This window comes from Cyanistes caeruleus, chromosome 13 (assembly GCF_971803275.1).
Source record: "Cyanistes caeruleus chromosome 13, bCyaCae1.hap1.1, whole genome shotgun sequence".
Classification (NCBI taxonomy): Eukaryota; Metazoa; Chordata; class Aves; order Passeriformes; family Paridae; genus Cyanistes; species Cyanistes caeruleus.
In genome coordinates this window covers 2,327,507-2,352,411 of record NC_141713.1, presented here as the reverse complement: position 1 = coordinate 2,352,411, position 24,905 = coordinate 2,327,507, and the positions used below count along the sequence as shown (strand labels likewise).

The 24,905-nt window shown below is 45.2% G+C and overlaps 3 protein-coding genes across 6 annotated transcripts in view; 2 read left to right on the top strand and 1 right to left on the bottom strand.

Moving 5' to 3' along the window:
- Window positions 1–17: 17 nt before the first annotated feature.
- On the top strand, window positions 18–10,978 carry HACD3 (3-hydroxyacyl-CoA dehydratase 3). The gene is made up of 11 exons (XM_086848811.1): window positions 18–158; window positions 590–632; window positions 1,695–1,768; window positions 3,631–3,795; window positions 4,729–4,780; window positions 5,147–5,257; window positions 5,876–6,003; window positions 6,508–6,620; window positions 7,123–7,229; window positions 8,014–8,145; window positions 8,978–10,978. The coding sequence occupies exons 1-11, from the start codon at window positions 72–74 to the stop codon at window positions 9,052–9,054; spliced, it is 1,089 nt and encodes a 362-aa protein (XP_086704937.1). The 5' UTR covers window positions 18–71; the 3' UTR covers window positions 9,055–10,978.
- Window positions 10,979–11,149: 171 nt separating this feature from the next.
- On the bottom strand, window positions 11,150–20,675 carry INTS14 (integrator complex subunit 14). Of its 2 annotated transcripts, XR_015275725.1 has the most exons (13): window positions 20,325–20,649; window positions 19,944–20,217; window positions 18,667–18,774; window positions 16,972–17,127; window positions 15,868–15,986; window positions 15,310–15,452; window positions 14,497–14,589; window positions 13,858–14,002; window positions 13,470–13,603; window positions 13,252–13,370; window positions 12,809–12,874; window positions 12,072–12,390; window positions 11,150–11,977 (listed from the first exon to the last, which is right to left on the bottom strand). XR_015275725.1 is itself a non-coding variant. In XM_023933797.2 (12 exons), the coding sequence occupies exons 2-12, from the start codon at window positions 20,163–20,165 to the stop codon at window positions 11,726–11,728; spliced, it is 1,557 nt and encodes a 518-aa protein (XP_023789565.1). In that variant the 5' UTR covers window positions 20,166–20,217; window positions 20,325–20,675; the 3' UTR covers window positions 11,150–11,725. The 2 variants fall into 2 exon arrangements, 1 of the variants encoding a protein (XP_023789565.1); XM_023933797.2 differs by lacking the exon at window positions 12,072–12,390 and having other exon boundaries at window positions 20,325–20,675.
- SLC24A1 (solute carrier family 24 member 1) overlaps window positions 20,599–24,905 on the top strand; it is a 17,095-nt gene continuing 12,788 nt past the window's right edge. For 2 of the 3 annotated variants that reach the window (XM_086848791.1, XM_086848790.1), the window contains exons 1-4: window positions 20,599–20,836; window positions 21,527–21,574; window positions 22,044–22,199; window positions 23,666–24,703. In XM_086848791.1, the coding sequence (XP_086704917.1) occupies window positions 23,783–24,703 (921 nt within the window). In that variant the 5' untranslated portion in view covers window positions 20,599–20,836; window positions 21,527–21,574; window positions 22,044–22,199; window positions 23,666–23,782. The remainder of the gene's footprint in view (window positions 20,837–21,526; window positions 21,575–22,043; window positions 22,200–23,665; window positions 24,704–24,905) is intronic. The other variant, XM_086848792.1, reaches the window with a different exon arrangement.

Here is a 24,905-nt window from a genome sequence, read left to right as displayed (position 1 = left end):
GCGCGGGGCCCGCCAGGCGGGCTCGCAGTGCGCAGGCGCGGGGGCGCCGCGGGCCGGTGCGGGCCGGGACGATGGCGGGGCCCAGCCTGCGGCCGCACGTGCACTGGGCACAGCGGCACCGCGAGCTCTTCCTGCGCGTGGACCTCAGCGACGTCCGGGTACGGCCGCGACACCTGGGGACACCCGGGGCAACTCACCTGTGTGGGGGGAAGACTGACCTGGGGACAGCCGGGGGGTGACACCTGGAGGACGACGGGCGAGGATGCCTGTGGGGGATTGGGTGTAGGGAGAAGACTCACCTGGGGAACCCCGGGGGGAAATCGCCTGCAGGACACCTGGAAAGACTCAGCTGCGGGACCCCCGAGGGGAAATCACCTGCGGGACACCCTTGGAGGAGACTCCCGGGCGGGCGGGGAACAGCTGCGGATCCCCCCGGGGGCGGGGGCGGGGGCAGCGGGGGGGTCGCGCAGCGGGGTCGGCGGTCCGGGGAGGGCAGTGCCGGTGTGGGGCCGGCGGGTCCCCCTCGGCTGGGTGCACTGCCCCCCGAGGGTTCGTGAGCTGCCAACTAATGCACGTTTTTCCTCTGCAGAACCCGGACATCACCATCACCGACAATGTCCTGCGCTTCAGAGGTAAGGGTTCCAGCGGGGGGTGTGAGCCTGGCCCCCACCCCGGGGCTGCCGCTGGCTGTCCCCATGGTGGGGTGCCAGGTTCCCATCAGTGGCAGGAGCCACCGTGCTGGGCATGTTCAGATCCGCCACACTCCCACCCACAGCCTTCTGTGTTCCAGCCCTGGAAACCACAACAGGCCCTATCTTATCTAATGAGAAAACCCCAACCTCTCTGTATTTAAATACCAGTGGAATTTCCATATATCCTTCCCATCCCGGGCTAGCCAAACCCTGGAGATAACTCACAGCAATTTTTCCTTTCACAAAGACCTCATGTACAATTCTTATCGAGCCTCCACATCAGGAACTAGTGCTTCATTTGGAAACTAAACCATCTCGCCCTGAAAGATGGGTTTTTTGCAGCTGGACAGCTGCACCTTCCAGCACCACAGAGTTTTTTAAGATGTCTCATTAGGAGCTGCTGCATCCTTGGTGAGCTGTGGCTGCCAGGCCATTTGATAGGAGGGTGTTGCACATCATGTTCTCTTTGGGATCAGTTTACAGCATGGAAGAGTGGGAATTAAACACAGTGTGCAGTTTTGGAGCCCTTACAGGGACAGGATCAATGTGGGAGGTGACAGATGAACCCTGATAAGTGCCCTTCTGCTGTTGGGAGGGACTCCCCACATCACCCTCCTACACACCCAGCAGCACCCATCTCCCTGTGTGCTCCATTGTGCACAGGCTGGATCCTCCAGAGGCAAGAGATTTTCAGCTGGATTTGAGTTATCCATGAGCAGCCTTTTGATCCCCTCTTTTGGGAATTTGACACACTGCCTTCCTGCAGCAGGGACCCTTTCCCAGTGTGGTGCAGACTTGCAGCAGCTTTAGCTGCTGACTCCTGCATCTGCCCCTCCAAGCAATGTTTCGGTGTCTTCCCTGTTATTGTGTGGTTTTCTCTTGCCTCTCAGGAGCGCAGGAAGAAAGTGCTGTGAATAGGTGCTGAATATTTCTGTGTACAAAGCATCCTTTGCCAGTGGAGTGTGTGGAACCTCACACTGACTGTCAATTCTTGTCTTTTAGCTCAGGGTCACGGTGCCAAAGGAGACAACATCTATGAATTTGAGATCGAATTCCTCGAGCCAGTCGAGCCTAAAGTAGGTATTTTTACTTCTCTAATTCTTGCAAAGAAAAAGTAAATTTTGAAGAACTTGAAAGGAAAACAGCTGTGCATAAAGTTGCCAATATACTATTTAAATTTTTCTGGTAACTCTGTAACAGCCAGCTCTGTGGCAGTCCTGTGTGCCATTGTCTTGTCTTAATGCAAATCACCTCACCGGAGCTGGTGCTTGCATGGACCAGCTTTAGGGGACAGTTGCTTGTCACTTGTTACACAGCAGTTTTTGAAAGATTTAAAGCAGCAAAATAATGGAAGAATCTGGCAATGTGTTGTCTGAGGCAACCTTGACTGGAGGTCAGGGGAACATTGTGCAGTCAGTGTGGTATTTCATGGCTTCTTCTGTAGATGGACAAAAGAAGAGTCAGGAGATTTCATGTTTCTGGTTTGAGCAGATTAGGTTGTGATATGTTGCGGCTCCTGTTGCAGAAATCTTTCCTTAATTCCTGTTGCAGTCTGAGTGGAAAGAGCTTAGCTGGAAGAGCCATCTCTCTGTGTTATTCACAGATGGCTGTGAGGTCTGTCCTTACTTCTCAGAGCAGTTAGGGGCACAGGAAAACTTGGGCTTTGCTCCTGGGGCAGGATTTTGAGCTGCTTATTCCTGGCTGAGTTTAGGATAGCACCAGTCAGACCAGGAGGCACCGTTCAGCTCTGTTCTTCAGCAGGGAAGGAGACCATTGGGGGGTGAATTTCCAAGCTCTGTCAGCAGGTACATTTCTGGTGTGGCTCCTGCCAGGTGTGGAGTGGCAGACAGTGAAGGGCTCTTGGTTCCAGGGTTGGTAACTGCCTTATCATTTCCCTAGCCCACAGTGTGGGAGAGGTGCCTGTCTCTGCCTGTGCCTGGCAGACACGGGCTCTGCTGTGAGCCAGGCCTGGAAGGCAAGTCCTTGCCTCTGCAAAGCATCCTCCTTCCAAAAGTCGTCACTCTGAGTTACTGTGGAGGGACTGGGGAACAGGCTGAACTGTGTGTAGCTACAGATGGTCAGGACCAGGGAGTATCACAGTCCAGGGTTTTCTCTGTCCGTTTTGATGTACACCCTGAGTTCACCTTGCTGGTGCCAGGCTGGCCAGCAGTGAGAAATGGAGCCTGTGGCAGGCAAGGATGAGGTGTAGTAGCTGTAAATTACAGTTGCAGCCTTCACATGCCTGAGGAGCATCCAGCCAGCCTTGACAGAGCAGAGCTGGTGTCATGTGCTCAGTTTGGAGTGCAGCTCGTGCAGCAGTTTCAGCTGGTCTGAGAGGCAGTGCCACATGGAGCAGCCTCGGTGGTCAGAGGGGTGGGCTCCAAGGTGACAGTGCCATGGGCTGAAAGGATGGAGAGGTTCTGGGCTGCCACTGTGCAGTTGGAGAGGCCTTGTGGGGTGGCAGTGACCACACCGCCCAGTCTGTCAGCTCACCTTGTCTCCAGGTGTTCCCTAAGGCTCTTAGCTCCTTCTCTTGCTGCAGCAGGTGTCATATGGTGTCACAGGTCACATTCCTGTTTAGACAAGTACCTGTGGCTGCTGGCAGTGTTATTTTTACTGCTGGCTAGAGGAGGTGGGTGGCTCACAGTACTAAGTGTAAGAAGGTGTAAAGCCAAGATCAGGGGCTCTGTCTAAGAAGGCTGGCACTGTGGTGGGATGCAGTGGTGCTGTGATATGGGCAGACTGCTCATCAAGTCCTGCAACCATCACAGCTGCCATCTTCAACTGCACTGCCCTTTGCTTCTGTGCCTTGGGTGGCAGAGAGATGTTTGTGCTGCAGCAGCTGCGTCATCCCTGCCCCCTTGATAAGGGGAGCTTGGGCATCAACTCAGTCTCAGACCTCGTTTCTTTGGACTTTTGCTGATGTGTCTGCCCTCAGCCTGTGTGCAGGATGACGCAAAGACAGCTGAACATCACTGTGCAGAAGAAAGAGAGTAACTGGTGGGAGAGGCTGACCAAGCAGGAGAAGCGCCCACTCTTCCTGGCACCCGATTTCGACCGCTGGTTGGACGAGTCAGATGCTGAAATGGAACTGAAGGAGAAGGTCAGTCCTGTGGGCACCTGTAGCTTTTCCTGCCAGTTACAAAACAAAGACAGCTGTTCTCCTGTGCCTGAACCTACACTCTTCATTTACCAGGAGTTGCCTGGCATGCTGATTGTTATTTCTGTTCTATATAGAGTTAGTTAAGTGGGTTTAAAATTTCAGATTGTAAGCAGGAATTTGGAAATAGGCACATTTCTGGTTAGAACTGGAACTGAGGCTGTGTGCTGGCTCCTTGCATATGCCCCTTGCCCAGTGTCCTGATCCGTAGAGGACTGTGTCACTCTGCCATGTGGAGCCCAAAGGAGTCCTGGGCATTGTCTGTCTGCGAAGCAGGGATTGCTAAGGCTTTCCTGAGCCCCTGGGCTAGCCCTGCTGGTGCATTCCCACCTTCTGGTGAGCTTGAGCAGCTTACTGCAGTGGGGAGGTGCAAGATGGACTTGGGAAGGACTTGAACAGACCACATTCCTGCAAATCCCTTTCACAACAAACACTGCCCTGTTCCCCTCTGCAGCCAAGAGCTTAGCACAGAGCAGGGAGGGGCACTGCAGTGCCAGGACCCAGGAGCTTGGGAAAGGCAGGCAGAGAAGCTGGGCTGGATGTTCTCTGTTCTCTTCAGGTTGCTGGTGGGTCATGTAAGAAACAGCACAGTCATAACTGGGAATTAACACAGAAAGCAGAAGCTTTTTCAGCAAAGCGTCTAATTACTAGAACAAACCACATGATGAGGGCAGGATAACTGGTTAACACCCTCTGGCTTCTGCTGTACTATAATTTTTGGATGATGAATGTGCTCTTTTTATGCTGGTGAAAATTTAAACCTTCTAGCTACTGGCTGCTTGGCTGAGTTTTAAACCCACTAGATTTGCAGTAGTATAGTTAACAAATCGCTTGCTAATTACAGTAAGTCTTTAAAACCTTATCCTTCATCTTAAGGAAGAAGAAAAGATTAACAAAATGAAAATAGATTCCAGAGTCCCAAAAGACCGTAAGTAACTGCATCTTTTTTGTGGGTGAATGGGATTTTGAAAGTTTATTCACAGTTTGTGAGCCTCAACTCCTAAGGAGCAGTTTTGAGTGGCTTGCTGCATCTTGGAGGGGAATCTTTGCATTGTGAGCTATTAGAAATTTAATAAAAATGGACTGAAGTTTCCAAGGAATGTCAAAAATCTGACTACCAAAAATTGAGTTCTGGCAGATGATGGCAAAAGCAGAACCCCCAGTGCACCCAACAATACTTTTATCACAATCAATAACTTCCCTTTTCCTTATAAGCTTTATTCTCAGAAAGACTGCTTTGCAGCTCTATTACCATTGTACTCTGCTCACCTGATGTGTTTATTATTGATTTTAGCTTTCAAACACCTGAAGAAGGGATACCTAATCATGTATAATCTTGTACAGTTCTTGGGATTCTCTTGGATTTTTGTGAACATGACAGTTCGACTGTTCATCTTAGGAAAAGGCAAGTAATGAGCACTATTTTATTTATATTGGAGGGTTTGAGTTGATTTTCAGTGGTTTTTTTGAGACTTTTAAAATAGAAAAATCTGAAGGGAGACATATTTAGGAACAAAACCACGAATGCATTGCCAAAGAGCACAATGAAAGCCCTTCAAAGGTCATTAAAGTGTCAAGGGCAGGAAAATACTGTCCCCTTGTAAGTCACAGCTGTGTGCTCTGTGAATGATACTTGTGCTCTGCCAGGATCACTTCTAACAAAATCAGCTGAAGCAAAATGTCTCGCTGACTGCAATGTTAATGTTTTTGAAAATGATCTGGACAGAATATTTTGTTTTTGAAGCAAGAAAATCCATTCTGTTGAGGTACAGCACTATTGCCTTTTCTGTAAAGCAATTACTGAAATAGCTCTTGATTCTTCTGTGTGTGAAACGGGGCAGTGTTTCTGGCCCAACTGCTGTGAGTTCAAGATAAGGCCTGTAAAGAACTTATGTAATTATGCATCATGTTTTTCACAAATGCAACTAGAATCCTGTTATCACAAGCTGTGCTGCTGCACCAGCTTCCTGAGCATGGAAATTCATTTTGTTCTCTAAAATGGTTGGTTTCCTATGTCTTACAGATTCCTTCTATGACACATTTCACACTATTTCTGATATGATGTATTTCTGTCAGACCCTGGCATTAATGGAGATCATGAATTCACTAATAGGACTAGTCAGAACACCACTGATACCTTCTGTAGTGCAGGTAGTATTTTTAAATTCTTCTCCTTGCTCTTATGTTTGAAGGAAATGTTTATTTTACACAAGTGTTGAGACTCTCCTAAAGTAAGTGATGCAACCTCACTGGCACTGGACTTGGGGGTTTCTTATTCACGAGGCAGGAAAACACACTTCCCAGTCTTGGTTTGACAGGCTGTCTGTCTCCTTCCATCACCTGGGTAAAGTGCAGGACAGCAAAAGCAAGAAGCTGATAGAAGTACATGATTCTGATTTGGTGCCAGTGCCCTTTTTATTCTGGTTGTGATTGTTGCACGTAAAAGTGAGGATTGGTGATTTAAGACTGGATCCCTTGGATTGTACCTAACTACAGAGCAAGATGCCTACTTGTAAGGAGCAGGTCAGAGCTCAGCTGTGAGTTAGTTGTGTGCTCAGATGTCTGAGGAGTAGATGTCTTGTGTTTCTGACAGCAAGGACTTGCCCTTTCTTTTGATGAAGAGTGAATGTTCCTCAATATATTTTTCTTTAATAGGTATTTGGAAGAAACTTTGTTTTGTTCGTTATCCTTGGAAGCTTGGAGGAAATGCAGAGCAAACCTGTGGTGTTCTTCATATTTTATTTCTGGAGTATCTCTGAGCTGTTCAGGTTGGTGGAATTTTCCTCCTACCAAGTGTGCACAGAACAAAGTGTTTGTTCCCAAGAACTCTGTAAAGAAGATTTTGATCTTTGTATTTTTTGGAAGAGTTGGCCCAGAGGGTAAAAGTTCCTTGAGTAATGGACTTTCCACAGCCTTCCTTCATTTGCCAAAAGCTGAGGCAGGGCTGGAGTCTGAAAGTGATACTGCCCTGTTGTTTTATTTCTTTATTGCTTTGAATTCCCATTGTTAAATGAGGTCTTTATCTTTGAAAAGAAGTTATTTTGAAAGGTTTATTAGGTAGCCAGGCAGTTGTCTTCATCCCTGTGCTCAGAAAGGCCTGAGCTCTGTAAACTGCCCAATAACTGTGTGTCCATCATCATCCACAGGGATGATATTCCTTGAATATTCTTGTGTCATTTGGGAATTGTGTTGAGCACACACTGTATATACACAGGACTAAGTCTAGGAGTAGTTTCCATTTTAAAGTGTTTGTTTCTCCTCACACTGTAGGTATCCCTATTACATGCTTTCCTGCATTGGCATTGAATGGAAACCACTCACCTGGCTCCGTTACACTGTCTGGATCCCTCTCTACCCCTTAGGGGGCTTGGCAGAAGGTATCTCCTTAAAATAGTTTACTAAATAATGAATTTGAGGCTGGGAAAATAACTCAAATCTCTTTTTTGGCAGCTGGACTTAAAAGTAGTAAAATAGAACAACAGATAAACAGATTTGCTTTGAGGTGAACCAAATATAAGCATTTTGTCTTTCATACTGAATCAAATATTATTTTCAATTTGATGTGACAAGAAGTCTTCCTTTTGGAGGAAAGACTCCCTTTCTGGAGGGGAAGCAAAGGCAGTGAAGGGTTGCATGAACAAATGGAACAAGAACAAACTGCACAGGATGCCAGTGCTCACTTCCCTCTGCTGACCCAAAGCTTTGTCTGCTGGGCCTGACTTGCTCAGCCCAGCCTGGGTTCACACCAGCTCCTAAGTCTTGGTATTATCTTGTAAATCACTGCAGAAGACAGGCAGAGGCTTATTCCTGTGTTGCAAACCTGTGTCTGTGAGCCAGGAGGAGCTTTGTGTCTTGCCCAACGCCGAGCAGGGGGAGGAGTGGGCCTGTTTCATTGCTTGGGGTATTTCTGGATGGCAGATGCTGCTGGCACAGGCCCTGGGGCTGCAGCTGTGTGTGAGAACAGTCTCTCACCAGGAAGGTTCAGTGCTGCACCCCCTCACCCAGGTGCTTCCCAACCTACTGTATGTTCAACACCTTCAAAATTGCTGTCATTAATCAGTGCTGGCAAATAAGAAGGGACTGTGCTGAAATAGTTGGTGTGGGCTGGGTAATTATATATTTTATCTGTACTTGGTAGTGATGGTGACCTTCTGCTTTCAGCTGTCTGTATTGTTCAGTCCATTCCAATCTTCAGTGAAACAGGGAAATTTAGCTTGGGATTGCCAAATCCACTGAACGTCACAATCCAGTTTCCATTTGTGCTTCAAATATTTCTTATAGCCTTGTTTTTAGGTAAGTATTTAATGTATTTCTCAATATTGAAATAAAAAGGTGAGTTTCCCGTGAATAACTTGATTTTTCAAAGAAAATTAAATTCTTGCATCTTGGGTCCCATGGCAACACAAAATTGCTTGAGGTTAAGCATTATCCTTGTGGATTGTTCATATAAATTTGTCAGTGATGGAGGGGAACACAGCTCTGATTAACCTCCAAAAAGGTAATAGTGCTAACAAATTGGGTTAGATGAATAGTTTTTACATGTATTTATAAACATAGTACACTTAGTTTCACCTTTTATGGGGCACTTGAGCTTTGGAATGATCTAGTGGCAATCTAAACAATTTCAGATTCAAGTAATTTTGTTAAATGTTGCAGTGTAATCACAAATGCAACATGAAGTTTTTTTCATGTTTTTCCAGGAAACAGTATAGAACTGTCTTTAAATAGTATATTTAAAGAAGTAAACCTGCTTGAGAGACACTTGGTTTCTGGTGTTACATTTGTAAATACAATTCAATTTCCTTGTACCCACTCTGGGTATCCACAACTCACCACAATCCAGTTGAGAATTTTCACTAGATTTCTCCTGCTCACAGACATTCCTTAAAGCCACCCTTCAGCTGAGTTTCACTCTGAAATACCTGGTTCATCCTCCTTAGACAGCCTGTGCAGCAACTCCTGCCTCAGCCAGCAAGAGAACACTTGAGTTAGCTTTCACTGCTATACACACCCCTAAATAATTTGTTTTGTGGTGGTTGGGGTTTTTATTTTTTCAGATTTGGTACAGCCATTTAGCATGAAAAGATGCAGTGATGTCCTACCTAAACACTTCATTCTTTTCCAGGAGTATTTGTAAACTTCCGTCACCTCTACAAGCAAAGGAAACAGCACCTTGGACCAAAGAAGAGAAAGATGAAATGAAGCAGGACTGCTTTCTTATCTCACTTGGGGACAAGATAAGCCTCTAATTCTTACGGTTTTACCCACTGTAGTGCAAAGAATTTTGTAAAATTAAATGGCCACGCTAGATTTCATGATTTCATAGTGAATTCAGGTAACATTCCCTTATACTGGTTTTTGTTCCCTTTCCATCATCTATGCATGGCATTTACCATTGAACATTTAAACTTATATCCTGTCAACCAGCATATTAGAAAGAAATCCTATTATCTGCATATGATATGCTTATAATCAGTGGAGCAGCACTAACTAGAAATAGTGTTTATCTTTTAATTGGAGATTTGCTCTTTCAATATTGCATGCAGATAGGGCTTCTGATGTGGGATATGCTCTTAGCTGGCCTGTGCTGTTCCTGGGAGGCATCTTGATGGCAGGAGGAGGCACAGTCTGAGGCCACTGTGCAGTGTTTGGGTGCTTTTCAACCATTGGGATAAACCTGCTCAGCAAATACCCCCCTTTTCTTCTGCAGCATTACTGATGGTAATCAGTAATACTGATGGTGCAGAATTAAAACTGGAAGTAGCTAATGCTGATTTAAATGCTACCAACTTAGTCTGTTTCTAGTTGAGCCTTAACAGGAGCTCTGTGTGGGCCATAGCAATGTGTATTCCTGTAGCAACACATCCTATCCAGTCATAAGGGGAAGGAAGCTGCCACTGAGGGCAGAAATGCTTTCCTGGTTGGCAGAGCAAGCACTGAAACATAACAGAGCAATGGAACATAGGTATCAGCTTTTCCCTGGCAGGTGAGCCCCAACAGAACTCCATCCAACCCATGCAAAGGGAGAATGTGGAATTCTCATGGGAGATGGGGCCCCTCTGATCCATCCTGGCAGGGCAGTGGCTCCTGTATTTACAGCATTCAGCAAGGCAGCAAAGTCACTTTTCTACCTACATTTAGGGGTGCTGCAGAGAGGCTGGTGTGTATGGTTTGACTGGACCCTGAGGGGATGGAACAGGGGGTCAAATAAATTATTTAGATAGCACATATCAAATCTTAGTAAGGGAGGTCCCACACAAGGTTTGAAGGACCCTTTTCTCTCTGCTTGCTTTAACCACCACCACCACCACCAAAGTGAAGCTCCCTCCACATTTCAGGTCATCTGCTGTCTCACCTAGAACCCTCTGGCTCAGTTGACTTTATTTCAGCATGTCCTTCTTCACCCTGAGCCTCAAGTAACTAATCCCAGATTCCTCTGGCCTTCTTAACCCAGTTTAGAAATGTCCAGAAAGTTTACTCTAAACTGTACTGTGGTTATGAACAGGTTGTTTCCCAACTGCCACTGCCTCAGGGCACTGCAGAGCAATGCCAGCAATCCAGAACAGACACTGAAGCTGAGATTAGCTTAGTGCCATGTTATTCTTTATCTTTTTCTACTGTAAAACAATATGAACCCTCCAGAAAATTATTTTATATATATTAAAAGTAACAAACAGCAGAAAGTTTGTGATATGGACCCAGTGCTTGTTACTGTAAATGAAATAGTGTTATAAGGAGACTTTAACAAAGGAGCAGTACAAGCTTCATGCTGCCATTTCACAAATTGTGTTCTGTCAACAAGAGGCATGATTCAACTTCTCTTTGGGAGAAGCACAGCCTACTTTACTCAGGAGAGTTGAGCACTATTTACACAATTATTTCACTTAGCACACACTGTACCTATGTTTGAAGTATGTGAAAGGGTTGAATTAGCTGAGTAACAGAACAGCAAGGATCACTTGAATACTTTAATTTCTCTGCTGGGCATTTAAACCTCTGTTATGAAATCCATATGTATTCATCAGTGAACTTGTGGTACCTAGTGCAAGCTGTCATGGATCTTACACTACTGAATTTTAATCCTTCAGAAAGAATGTGTTTCTATTAATAAAGATTTACAACCAAATTTTGTTTTAGTTCAGTCATTTGTTCTTTCAAATTATACGACTTTCTGAGAAGTTGTATAATTTGATATTTAACTTGAGATAAACAGCTGGGAACCTGAGTCAAAACACTGAGGTCAGTGTTTTGGGCCACAAACCTGGTTGCTATGAAAACAGAACAAATCCAACTTAAATTTTCATGAAGAATTACTCTTTATTTGTATTATGCAAATAAAAAAACATGTGTCCCAAGATCAAGTTATTTTCAGAAGCATAAGCACTGCAGTGCAAGTGATAATGCTCAGTACTGTCTGTCAAGTTGGGCATAAAGTCAGGGCCAACACCCCAAAATCAGCTCTGTATCTGATCTTGCAGGGTGCTCCTCACACCTTTCTTTGGACTAATCAAGTTGATGTTTAAAGTCTAGTAGCTGCCTTTTAGGATACTTTCACCAGTGAGTTCAGTTACGTAGTAACTGCATTTTGGGGAGGCCAAAACCCAAGAGCTGCCTCCAGTGGCATTTTTTTTCTCTCCTCACATGTACCAAGTAACTTCCACCCATCATCCAACACCACTACTAGGTTTGGGACACTTTCCACAGTTTCCAGGTCTGACTAAAAGCCACCACAAACGAGCTACTTTTGTTTAGAGAGCACTGATGCAAAACTTCCCCATTTGGATAAGAAGTTCTTCAAACAGTGATTGAACAGGCCCTAAAAAGTAAACAGAATAAAATTTGAACCCTCTAGAGAAGCTCCCAAAAGGAGACTTCACATTCTCTCAGTGCTGCTACTGGAAAAGTCTGTCTGCAGAGGAGCAATGTTGTGATCATAGGCAGCGTATTCCGAGGCTCCAGTACTTGCCACTTTGAGCTGCTGGGCCGCGTGCGAGAGCTGGAAGGCGGCGTCGGGGTGGGCGGTGTCGGGGAGCAGGGTGCACTCCCTCTCCAGCATGTCTGCCACTCCCTTCAGCAGCTCCAGGAAGCCAAAGGCCAGAGCTGCCTTTCGCAAACGATTCAGCTCCTGCAAAGACACAAAACCCCTTTTTAAAGCCACTCCAAGCCTCGACATCAAACGTGGGTTTCTTGTATCTGTTTTTAAAGGTGATGTTACTCACAGTGCAGCTGCTGGAAACTGCCCAGCTGCTCAAGGATAGAAAATCAGGGCTGAAGATAACAGTGGTTTTCCTTTGATCCTTTCCTATAAACCTCCACTTCGTCCTTCTGTGCATTCAGCTATTGTACCTGCCTGCTTTGTCTTGTCCCAGCAGGGCTCCAGCTTAGGCTCCACTGACTGTTTAACCACAGTGTCCAGTAAAATGTAGATACATTGATTTTTCTTCCCTATAAGCTGAACAGTGCTTATGTGCACTTAGGCAGGGTATTCATTCATCAAGTCTCTGGAGGCTGCAATACCAAACTGCTTCAGCACTAAGCCTGCAAAAGGAATAATTACCTCCAGCTACAGTCTGGTTATGGATCATTATGGTGTGGTCAAATGTGCCTGGAACTTTGTCTTTCTCTGCTTCAGTTGTAGATAAAATGAAGAAGACATTTTCAAGACTCAGAATGGTATCTGTATTGCTATTCCTCTCTGATCCCTCAGTTAATTTCTGACTGGACAACAGCATAGAAGTTTCACCATGGAAGTAGCAGAGGGGCACTTGTAGACATGACACATCTATGCCAGAAAATGTAGTTCCAGACCACTGAATGAGACCCCCTTGTCTCACCTAACTGGTCTGTAAGTTTTTGCAGAGCACTGCAAGCCTGCACAGAACACACAGGGGTTCCTCTGTCAAAAGCAAAACCATCATTATGGACCAAACTTTGGCCAGCCTGGAATGTTACTCACTTTATAGAAGGTTTGTGTTTTTTCAGGGAGTTTCCTTGCATTTCTCAAGATCTTCTGTACATCCGTCTGCAGAAAAGAGGGAAAAAAAAAATCCAAAAATCTTGGCAGCCTCTGGGGGAAGCTGCAGAACAACCCCCAAACTCCATGGATAAATTATTCTGACCATTGACAAGACTGCAGCTCACAAAGGCTGAAATATAACTGGCAATTATACTAAATCCAATAAACCAAGCCAGATGCTCCACTGGAGACACAGCTCTCATTAACCAAGCTATGCTTTCTGATTGCATTTTAATCATGACATTGTAAAGAGGCAGTGTTTATAAAAATGAAAGAAAAGCAATAAAGCAATTACATTAAATGGGCAAGACATGCACAGACTGCAGTTCCTGCTGAGATGGCTCCTGCTGCTCCAGGTAAAGCAGCACAACCTGGATCATTACCTGAAGGCCACTGGGTTTGATCCAGACAGTGACATTCTGAGCGTAGCTGCGCTTGTTCTTGGGCTGCAAAGGGAAAGGGCTCTTATTGTCGTCCTCCCCATAAGGGTTTTCTTTTGCATCTGGGAGAAAAAAATTATAGGCTTAGCAACTAAGAGTTGTCAAGATCATTCACACAACACTAAATGTGCAAGAATTATTCAGAGGAGTGTGACCAGTACCTGAAATGGGGCCAAGCTGTGCCATCTTCCCCAGCCATGGGAGGGGCTCAGGACCAGGTTCAAAGAGTGACATCATGAGGTTTGATTTCTTCTTGCTATCAGCTTGTGAATAAAGCATTCCATACCACTCTGGTCTGTGGAAAACAACAAACCCTTCAAAGGCTGAAAATCTTCCACCCCTCTGCCTAGAATGTGCCTCCCTCTCACTGTGTGGAGGCTCAATGTTTGCAATTTGTACTGACAGAAACAAATCTGCAATTAAAAATCCACAGCTTAGTCTAGCAGTGCAGAGTTCTGCAGAGAATACAGATATAAATAAGCATAATTTATAAATAAAGCCTAAATGAGCAAAGTAAGAGATTTTTTAGGCAGACATCCAGCTCCATACCCCAACTGGACGAGAGCCACCATGCCTTCCACTTTCAGGCTGCCATGTAATAAAACACAGAAGTTGGGGATTTTCCCAGCAATCTGATTAGCTGAATTCTCATCTTCAGTGTCATCTGTGATCCCAGGTCCCACCTCATCCCCCTCTGGGGAAGAATCAAAGCAAACAAAGAGAAAACATGAGAATAAATTCAAACACACGAGTTCTGTTTCCATGACACCACCCTTTACTGTTTGCCTGCAAGAGTTAATTAATACTTTTGTAGAACAAACAGCTGCAGAATGAACTGCTTGGGCAAAGTGGCACAATAATGATACATAAATATTCCACTGCACTGTACTCAAAGGCATTAAATATTCATCTTGCACCACGTATTTCATGGCTCATTATTATTCAGAACTGTAAGTTTAGCATGTTCTATTAATAATGATGTTGTAAGGACCCTGGTCCCTCTATGGAACTTCACAAAGAACACAGTATGCAAAATAAGAGAGCCTGTGGTCAAGATTTTAATTTTAATGCAATCACACAAATATGACATCTGGTTTGGAAAAAGCAAAAAATCCTGTGCTTCCAGTCTAAACCACATTACAAGGGAAGCTTAAAGTAGTTTTGCTGAAATAAACCAAACTTGCTCACCTCTGTTAAGTGCAATGGGCAGTACCAAGTGTCTGGACAAGACAGGAGGGCTGGAAATGTCAGCAATATCTACAAACCCAACAATTTCTAGATCTGCAGGGAGACAACAGATTTAAGACTGTTTAAGTCAAATTTGGAAATAACTGAAATTTATTCAGAGGCAATTTAACGTCTCCACTTCTTACAGCACCAGGTTTTCTGAAGAAAAGACTAAAGGTAGAACAAGAGAACCCAAACTCAACTGGAATGTAAAGGTGTTAATAAGTTAGAAACACATAAAACACACAACTTTTGGAGATGACTTTCAGCACACACAGACTTGCTGCCCATGAGCTGTGCTGCTGGACAGTTACAGAACTGGGCACTTTGATATTTACACTGTACACAATCCACTGCTGTCTTATAAATTCCAAAAGACAACAAACCAAACACCTGCTGCTCATGGGAGCTGTGTCCACTAATGGGAGGGCTGGGAAGGCTTTTCTTTGCACAGTTGTTTTTAAAATTAATTTCCCCTTCCTGAAACTTATGGGGGTGTTCATGGAAAGCAGCCTGTGGCTGTCTTCCAGACTTTACCCCTAGAAATTGGCACCCTCAGCTCTGAAAGTGCCTCTACCCTACTCCAGCCCCTTTAACCAGGTACACATGGATGAAGTAGGATGGTATTTTTGTCCCCACATACACCAAAAAATTACACAATCAGATCCTTCAGAGATAAAGTGGATGAAGCAATAACTACACAGGATGAGAGGTGGTAGTGAAACGGCAGAAATCAAATGGATTTTAGTAAAAAAGCAATCAAAGATTTATTACCTGTATTAATTGCTTTAGGAATGGGGTCTATTTCCTCATCTATAATGAAAGGTTCTGGTCTGGGAAATACTTGCACATCAGATGTTAAGTGGCCACACTTGAGGACAGCATGGAATGGTGTATAAGCCAGGTCTATTAGCTTTCTAGAACACAGTTATTAAGGAAAATATAATACATATCAAATGAAAATAGTTTGTCTAAAGCACACTAATTTAAAATTACAGTTAATTAAATAGTTCTAGTGTTGCTAAACTATGAAACAAAGCAGCATTATTCCACTCATGGCAAATGAACAATAATTATGGAAATTGCTGTCTTCTATCTGCCAAGCATAAACAGATGCTATGGTTTGGTTACAATGACTAAAATAAATATTGACCAGAACCAGTAAAGGCTGAGATGAAATTACAGTTAAAAAGAACATAAAATAAAATAAAAAAAACCAAACCAGTTTAATTAGAACATCTCATATCACCAGATTTCTTATTGTATTTGTTTTCCTTTTGAGATACCATCTGGGGACCTTCCCAAAGGTCTGTTATCTACAAGTGTGCTCACCCAAACATGGACTGCACATTCTTCAGGCACAGGGGGCCATCAATGGTGAAAATCTGCCCTTCCCCATTGTTTAAATCAATGAGCCGTTCCAGGCAGTCTAAGGAATCTGTGCTTTGAAGCTGCAGAAAAAGAAAGGGAAATATTTTTCTTGAGTGTTCTTTTTATTCTCTTTTGTACTAACCAGTATTTTTAAAGAAAATATACACAACACAGCAAAAAGCATCTGATTGGATGCTCCCATGATTTTTTGTTCTCTCCTTTTCAAATAAACCAGCATTCTTTGTCTCCCGGACAATGTTCTCTTATTACTTATCAGAAATAGATGGTTTAAAACAAATATTTTCCCAGTTATTTTGAGATGTAAACAGTGCTTCAATCCACCAGTTTAATCAAAAGGATCATCCTTGACAGAGACCATAAAGCTGAGATCTAACTGATGCCTAAGCAGAAAACCCTTCTGTGAAGGACACAAGAATACAGGTGTCAAATCAAAAGCAGTGCTATTAATAAAACTTAATCTAAGGAATATTAGCCAAATAGGCTTCTTTTTAAACACTGTTTATGCAGAAGAATTCTAACTCCTGTGAAGATTTTTAAAGCTGGGATTGAAATTTGCAAGAGAAGAAAAAAGGTGGAAGAAAATGGACACATTTCCTTCAAAACTAAGGAAAGCTGGTTTGAGCACTGGCTTGGACACTTCTGTTTTCCCCTCTCACATTTCTGCATACAGCTACTGTATTTTAAGTGTTGAGCATCTTTGCAACACAAGTCATTTATTCAAGAATTTAACTGTAGATAAAGAAGAGCCCCAAAAGCATTCAATGTAATTAATGCAGTAGTAATATAAACAGAGAAAATTAAAATTCCATAATATTCCCCAGGGACAAACTGACACGATTCATAAAGATCATGGTAATAATGCAGTAGCAGTAGATAATAATAGTGCAATAATAAACCTTAAATTCTCTTTCACCCAATTACTAAGCACCAGAATGTCAACTAAATCTTAAGCACAAGAATATCAACGCAATGTTTTGTGCTGACCTGGTAGTTAGTTCAGAGAAGACCAACAATTATCCAGTGCAACAAAGAATAAGCCCTCACCTCCTCCAGGTTGGCCATGCACATGACGTAGAGCTTGGACGGGAAGGGGAAGGGCAGTGGGAACCTGTTGCTCTCGCTGCGCTGGCTGTGAGTGGCCAGGGAGTGGCGCAGGGAGCCTCTGCCGATGCCCAGGCAGCCGTCGGTGACCAGGACAACCTGCAGGGACCGGGACAAGTGAGCCACTTCCCGCTGCACCGGGCACCTGAACACCCACACACTGCAGGAGCCTTCCTGCAGCACCACCGGGCTCCCACCGAAAATCCCTGCTCCCCCCGGATTCCCTCCACAGAACTGAGCAAAGAACTGCGAACAAAATTTCTACAAGGCACAGAAACCTCGAAAAAGGGTATTAATGATCTTAATTCTTTGCAAATGCAGCTGCAGTATGCTCACATTTTGCAGCAGAACTACTACAGCAAAAACACACACTTTTCCATTCAACTGCACATCCAGAGTCAACCCTTGTGGAAACCTGCACTAATTACACTGAATAATGGGATTATTTACACTCAGCTGTGACCCAATCACTTCCAGAGGAGTGAAAGAGCTGCTCCTTCAATGCTGCATGGCAACAGCAGGCATGATTTCTGGCTGGTAGGTAAGGGACATCAAATCCAATTGAAACTCCATGTGTAATTGCTACATCCAGACTTGTATTCTCCCTTCATCCTCAGTCTCTCTTGCAGTGTCCTCAGGACTGGTGCTCACCAGTGATGTTTTCCAATACTCCAAGGCTGCACAGTCCATTCCCCAGTGCCCTCCACCACCCCAGCAGCTGAAGTGCCAGTAAAATGAGCTATGACACAAGTGAGAGACAAAATAGTTGAGGTCTAATCTCTGCTTGGTTTTCACATCTTTCTTGTTCTTTGCTTTGAATGTTTTTTGCTGTCCCAAGGTGCCTTTTGTCTGTGTTGGATGATGAAGCACTGCCTAACCAATAAACCTCTATCCTTTTTCTCCTTAAGGAATATTGCTTCAGGCATCTTCCCAGCTCACTGATCTGCAAAATTACTGAACTTAAATGTCTCAGAAAACCGAGGGTTAAAAGCAAACTCTGCCATAAGAGGCAGCAGATTTGGAAGGCTGTGAAAGCATGGAGGGCTGAACGGGGTGTGTGAGCAGCTGCATGGCAAATGACTCATTTGGGAGAGAAGTCAGATCAAAACACACTCAGCAGCAGCCCCATGCTGTTGGATGAGAGCTGAAATTATTACAAGCCCTGGAAACCATCAGGGACTAGAGGGGAGAAGCTCCTGCATGTGTGAATTTACCCTTTCCAAATGGAGTGAGGCTCCTGGGGCAGCAGATTGCATCCAGACCAAACACCAGGCCTGCACAACAGTGCTCCTGAGCCACATTTTATAATCCACTGCACTACAATAACACATTGGGCAGGAAACAGTCTCAATTTTTTTTTTTGCTGCTGCATATTTTTAGAAAGATTACCTTCTGTTCATATTGCAGGTTTAGCCAAAATACTAATTCTTTGTGTTTTTGCAGCACCAACATGCCCGAGACTATTCAAATCTCTCAAATTACATTGACATTTCTATCTACAGTTTACAGGCATAGAATCAATCACAGAAGCATAGGATGGTTTGGGTTGGAAGGGGTCTTAAAGATCACCAAGTTCCAATCTCCCTGCTAGGGATAACTAAACGTGCAGTGAACTTAAACCAGTGAAATCAGCCATACCTGGCAAGGAATTGCTGCCCCCCATTCCTGCTGGACAATATTGCAAACCCCCAGCAGCGCCGACTCCAGACAGGTTTTGTCATAATCATCCATGTTACTCAGGGCTTCCTGCAAAGACAAACACCACAATCACTGCTGGGGGAATATCCCTGCCAGGAGACACCCAGCAGTTACTCATGGCTTTGAAGGAACTGTGATATTATCAACACAGCTCTTAAAGAGTGAAAAAACACCTCTGCATGTCTTAAAAAAGTGAAAATCTGAAGCAGCATCTAATGGGAAACATTTAGCTGAGAAAATCCTTGCAGGTGTCAGAGCAGCTCAAACTTCTCAGAGATTGACAGAGACCACAAGGAGTTTGTCTCACAAAAACTCTTTGCCAGAGAGAGAGAGTAACCAACCCAAAACTCGTACCTGCATCCATAAACCAGCTTTTCTCCTAGAAATGCAAACCTCACACTTAACACAGCAGCAGCAGGGTGCAGCTGTGAGGTGAACTTGCTAAAGGAGCCTGGTTGGGATTCTGGCTTGAAAAATTCCTCAAATGAACTCTTAGGGAAGTGAAAATAAATCAGAGAGGATGCACTGGCACTCACCTGCTAAACTGCAAACATGAGAGAGAACAGCTTTTAAAATCTCTTTGCCCAATGGGCAAACCTAAACCATGGTGCCCTGTGACAGCAATGTGTCATTTCCTCCTGCATGTGAGGCTCAGAACAATTTTTACTGGATTCAGTAGATAATTTAAGTTTAAGGCTCCAATGCCTTACTGCATTCATGTTGAATTTCCCTCTTGAATTTTCTCCTTTCCATTTCTTCCTCCCAACTTCCTACCACATCTGTAGCCTAAAATCACTTAATCTCACTCTTGCACTGTTTTGACACACTCTCAAGAGCAGCTTCTCTCTACTAAATCATTCGACTCAAAGCCTTTCTAAATGGTCTTGTTGGCTGCATTGTTTATCAAAACCAGCAGCTACACAAAAACAGGGACATCACAGAACCACTTGTAGGGCTTCATCAGGCAGCCCTTCCCTCCATCCCATTTTAGTCAATCAGACACACCCCAGTGCTCACCTGCAAAGGTACAACTGGCAAAGTTCAATGTTTCAAACACACTGATTTCACCTGCCCTTAAACTAAGGACAAACCCACTCAATTCAAGACGTTGTGCACAGGATGATGCCAAATCACAGTTTCACCGTACTTGGGTGGTGCAATTGGCTGATTTTTAAAAAATGTCTACGGTTTATTGCTTTAGTGTTCACACCCCCTACCTGGAGCGTGTTGTAGTCTCTCGTGAAAGGCACCATCAGCTCCCAGAGGGATGAAAACACCACCAAGGCCGTGAACTCCAGTTTGTAGTTGGTGGCCATGTGCTCGAAGAGCATGGTGAGCCCGTGGGCAGCCAGGTGCTTGCGCTGGTACTCCTCGGAGCCCTCCACCGACACCGGCCGCGTCATGGACAGCGACACGTCCATCACCACCACGGTGGGCATGCTGAGCTGCTCCTCCGCCGCCCTCACGGGGGGCTCAGCCGGGATCACCTGCCTGCAGCGGGACGGAAATTCACATTAAATCATTATCAAAGCTGCGCTCCTGCAGCCACGCGTCTCGCCCCCTCACGCTGACCCCAAAGAGAAGAGACAATTAATTACCCTCTTCCCCCTCAAAACGTGGGACTGAGCACAGATTAAGTGAATGTACGCTGAACCCCACACAGCATTTCCAGCCGGGTGCAGCGTAAGGCCTGCAGACAGTAGGAGCTGAGGCTCGCTGGGGAAAAGGCGCAGGGATCCAGCCCTCCCTACAAGCCTTTGCCCTCAGCGGGGCTGTTCCCGGAGCGCTCCCGGGACGGCCCGGGCCGAGCGGCGGCGGCGGGCAAGGAGCAGGGCGGCGGAAGGGAAATGCTGCTGCACACCGCGGCCCGCCGCGCCGCCATGCGTCCGGCACGGAAAGCGCCCCCCCCGGAAGGCGCGAGCCGGGCGGGAAGGGCCGCGCCTCAGGCAGACCGTGAGGGCTGACGCCGCGGGGCCGCGGGAATGTGGGGTGTCCGTGCTGAGGGAATGGCGTGCCCACGGAAAACATGGCTACAAATGATCGCTACGTGTGGAGAAGGGTTTATGGATAAGCATCCCGGCTGGGCACTGCGCCTCCTTCCCCCGGTTCTGTACGTGGGAAGCGGGAGGCAATAAGCTTCAGTGCAAAACTGGGATGTACTCCTGGAACTGTGTGTTCAGACAACAGTTCGGTTTAAAATTATCAGAGATTCACAGAATGGTTTAGCTGGAAAAGCCCTCTAAGACCATGAAGTCCCACTATTCCCCCAGCCCTGCCAAGGCCACCATAAGCCACGTCCCCAGGTGCCACATCCACACAGCTTTTAAACCCCTCCAGGGGTGGGGACTCCACCACTGCCCTGGGCAGCCTGTTCCAATGCTGAACAAGCCTTTCAGTAGAGAAATTTTCCCTAATATCCAACCTAAATCTCCCCATGTGCAACTTGAGGCCATTCCCTCTCCTCCTGTCCCTGTTCCCTGGGAGCAGAGCCCGATCCCCCCGGCTGTCCCCTCCTGTCAGGAGAGCAGAGCCAGAAATTCCCCCTGAGCCTCCTTTGCTCCAGGCTGAGCCCCTTTCCAGCTCCCTCAGTCTCTCCTGGGGCTCCAGACCCTTCCCAGATCCATTCTCTTCCCTGGACACGCTCTAGCACTTTGATGTCCTTGGCATGAAATAAAATAATAATTTTCTAATTCCCCTGTGATAAATCTAGATTAGATTGTTAAAATCTAGATTAGACTGATAAATTGATTAGATTTGATTGTTAAATCCTTGGCCAGATATGTTATTTCTTCCCCTGCAGAGCAGCACCGTATCAGTGTCCCAGAAGAGTCACAGACACCATCCCCAGGTACCTGCTCCCTCCCTCTGCCTCAGTGCTCCGGCACAGCCCCTGGAGGACTTTTCTAAGAGTCAACGAATTTTAAAACTCCCTATGGCATTGCAAAGTAGACACATACTGTGGCAAAGACCAGCAGAGCTGCTTGTGTGGCATCTGGCCTGTCAGCCATGGGAGATGCCTCAAAATGCAGCTCCATGTGTCGTATTTAAAAGTGTTTATAAATGTGATTTACCCCTCGCCAGTGCAGTGAGGCTGATCCGTGTCCATGGCTGGTGCTTCAGTCCAGGAGTTTGTGAAGGGGATAATCACCTGCACTCACAATGGGAAAAACCTGTGGTAGCAGACAAAGGCATTGGCTTCAGAGATAGACCCAAATCTATACAATGCTATTTAATCTTCTTAGGGGCTGTGGGTATTAAACTGGATTGGGAATTCCTCCACTAACATGTCCTTCACACCTGACCCTCTCTTGTTTTAGGACTCTGCCAGCAGAGGAGACATCCTGAAAATGGGATAATTTTCACCTGCCTCTCTCTGGAACATCATCTCCCTCTGGCTGTTAAGCACCAAAGACTCTTCCAGCACTACACCCAACCCCTGGAACTCCCCCTTCTCCTGGACAGACCTTTGGAAGGTAGGCTGGGGAGGTTTGTTTGATTGCTTGGATCTCATGAGACAGGAGGTGAGAAAAGGAGTTTATCAGGAGTTAACCTAAACTTACAAGACTAGAGAAACAATTCCTCTGGTCAGGAACTGGGAAAGGCTGGAAAGCTCTTAGAACCGATTTGAGCTTTGGGTGTCTTTCTCCTCGCAAAAAAAGTCTTTTAAGCAACTCATTTTAGAGAGGAGAAGTAAAACCAGTGTTTAAATAGGAGTGTGTGCATGAGTGTGTTCTCTCTGTGCCATTCTTTTAACTCTGCTGTCTTTATTAGGGAGAGTTATTTTCTCATAACAAGCAATTTGTTATACCTCTTGTGCAGTTCTGCCATATGTATGTTTATTTTCTTTTTATGCATGAGAACCAAACCTTGTATCATCTATTTATCTAGGGACTCCCATGACCCTCTCTTACTGTTGCCTTAGTAATCCTCCCAACTATTTAAATTAACACTGCCTGTTTTGCAAGAAATTTAGTCTGATAACTTCCCTGGGTGTTATGCAAGAGGATTAGTGTGTGATAACTTGCATGAAGAGCTTATCTGAGAGTGGTTTAGAAAACTATGATTCACATCTGAAGAATAATTCACTGCTAGAGAATAATGTAACATGCCCACTCTGGGCAAAAAAATAATCCATGAAGAGTGTCATTCTAAGGTAAAACATTCAAACAGTGCTGAAGGGTAAATTCTGTCCAGCCCCAAATCCCTGTCCTTGTGCTGTCACAGCTGCAGGCACTGTCACTCTGGCATTTACAATTTCTCTTCCATTCTAAATGTTGTTCACATAATTATGCAAGATATGCTAATTAACCCTAATAAAAGGTATGATTAGAATTCCACTTTGCCAGTTCTGATTCCTACAGAAAGCCCTGAAAAGATGTAGTCATAGAAACAAATGGCTGCTCAGCACCCCCAGTTTTACTAGAACCATGTTTTCTTCACCCTCTGCTCAAACTGAAGGAAAAACCTCACCCTTCCTTGGATGGTTTCTTGGGGAGTGAAAGGCTGGAAAGCCACAGACCAGCATCACTGGGAGCTCTACACCAGTTTCCATCCTCCTGAGGTTATTTTGGTGAATAAGTTGGTTTAGGAGGGAGGCTTGACCATCTTGGTCTTGTCTTCAGAGCATCATTTCTAACAATTTAAAGTTGTTTCCTTGACAGGAGCCGTATCCACTCCTCCTGCACAACACTGACGCACTTGATAAAATTACAGAATAACAACTGGACTCTGGTAAATGCAGTCCTTAAAAGCTCCTGGATATGAGCATAGCTTACAATAATATTAAAAAAATAGACTGTAACCTGGATCTATATCTCTCTTTACTCATTTAAGTCCATTTCTTTTTATTGAAAAATAGACAAGCAGTCAGTGAAGTGTTGCTCCCCAAATGGAGGAAAGTTGCAGTACTTTGTTTTTCACACCAGATATTCTTTCGCAGGGTTCCCCATATTGTGCTGTGCAGTTCCAATCCTGATGCTCCAGATCAGCAAACTGCTGACCAAGTGAAGTCTTCAGTGGCTTCTGAACACGGCTCTGGGTTTTGAAGCTTTAGGAAATGCATTTACCACGGAGGAGGCGGCTACGGAGGAACCGAATCCTGTTCTTGCTTGCCATAGTGTTGCTCCTCTCTTTCTACCAGCTCCAGTTCAGTCCTTCTGCCCTTCCAGCATCACACAGAGCCCCCCAACCCACAGACCCTGTCAGAGTGATCTCCAGGGACCTCCCCAGCAACAAGACTTCTCTAAGAGGCAATGCCACAGCACCCAAAATAAGGCACTGTATCTACGTGGATCCTGAGCCAGCTGTGCCCATCACCACGTCAGTGGATACAACACCACAGCAAGAAAATGCCAGTGAAAGCTCTCCAGGTGAAAAACCACCCTATGAGTCCAAAGGAGAATATCCCCAGGACCTGTTCAGTGTGGAAGAACGCAGGCAAGGGTGGGTTGTACTTCACATCTTTGGCATGATGTATGTATTTGTGGCCTTGGCCATAGTGTGTGATGAGTATTTTGTCCCTGCTTTGGGAGTGATCACTGAGAAGCTGCAGATCTCTGAAGATGTGGCTGGAGCCACCTTCATGGCAGCAGGTGGATCAGCACCAGAACTCTTCACGTCCCTCATAGGTGTCTTCATCTCACACAGCAATGTCGGCATCGGTACCATTGTGGGCTCAGCAGTGTTTAATATCCTCTTTGTCATTGGCACCTGTGCCCTCTTCTCAAGGCAGATACTCCACCTGACATGGTGGCCCTTATTTAGAGACATCTCATTCTACATTGTAGACTTACTGATGCTCATCCTGTTTTTCCTAGACAGTGTCATTGATTGGTGGGAAAGCCTCCTTTTACTGACTGCCTATGCCACATATGTGTTCACCATGAAACAGAACGTGTTCCTAGAGCAATGGGTGAAGCAGGAGCTGAAAAAGAAGCTAAATGCTGTGCAGGCAGCATCAGCAGAGCATATGGCGAAGGTTGGTGTCCTTAGAGTTCAGAGGGCAAGCTGGAAATAACTTTCTAGTGTAAACCACAAAGTAAAACTGCATCTCCTTCACAAAGCAGATATTCAAACCTCAGAATACAGGTACTGGTCAATGATTAGTGTTTTAAAATGGGGGAAATGCAAACTAGAGAGAGTCTAAGAAATCAGAGAACATCACTAAAAGGGAGTTCTAC

What these genes read in the sequence shown, in the direction of transcription:
- HACD3 (XM_086848811.1), top strand. Translation starts at nt 72, where the DNA reads ATGGCGGGGCCCAGCCTGCGGCCGCACGTGCACTGGGCACAGCGGCAC. An exon ending in TCGAGCCAGTCGAGCCTAAA is followed by an intron (nt 1,769 to 3,630) that starts GTAGGTATTTTT and finishes GTCTGCCCTCAG; the next exon opens with CCTGTGTGCAGGATGACGCA. An exon ending in TGATACCTTCTGTAGTGCAG is followed by an intron (nt 6,004 to 6,507) that starts GTAGTATTTTTA and finishes TTTCTTTAATAG; the next exon opens with GTATTTGGAAGAAACTTTGT.
- INTS14 (XM_023933797.2), bottom strand. Translation starts at nt 20,165, where the DNA reads ATGCCCACCGTGGTGGTGATGGACGTGTCGCTGTCCATGACGCGGCCG. An exon ending in TCCTAAAGCAATTAATACAG is followed by an intron (nt 14,590 to 15,309) that starts GTAATAAATCTT and finishes GTCTCCCTGCAG; the next exon opens with ATCTAGAAATTGTTGGGTTT. An exon ending in ACAGCTTGGCCCCATTTCAG is followed by an intron (nt 13,371 to 13,469) that starts GTACTGGTCACA and finishes TTTTTCTCCCAG; the next exon opens with ATGCAAAAGAAAACCCTTAT.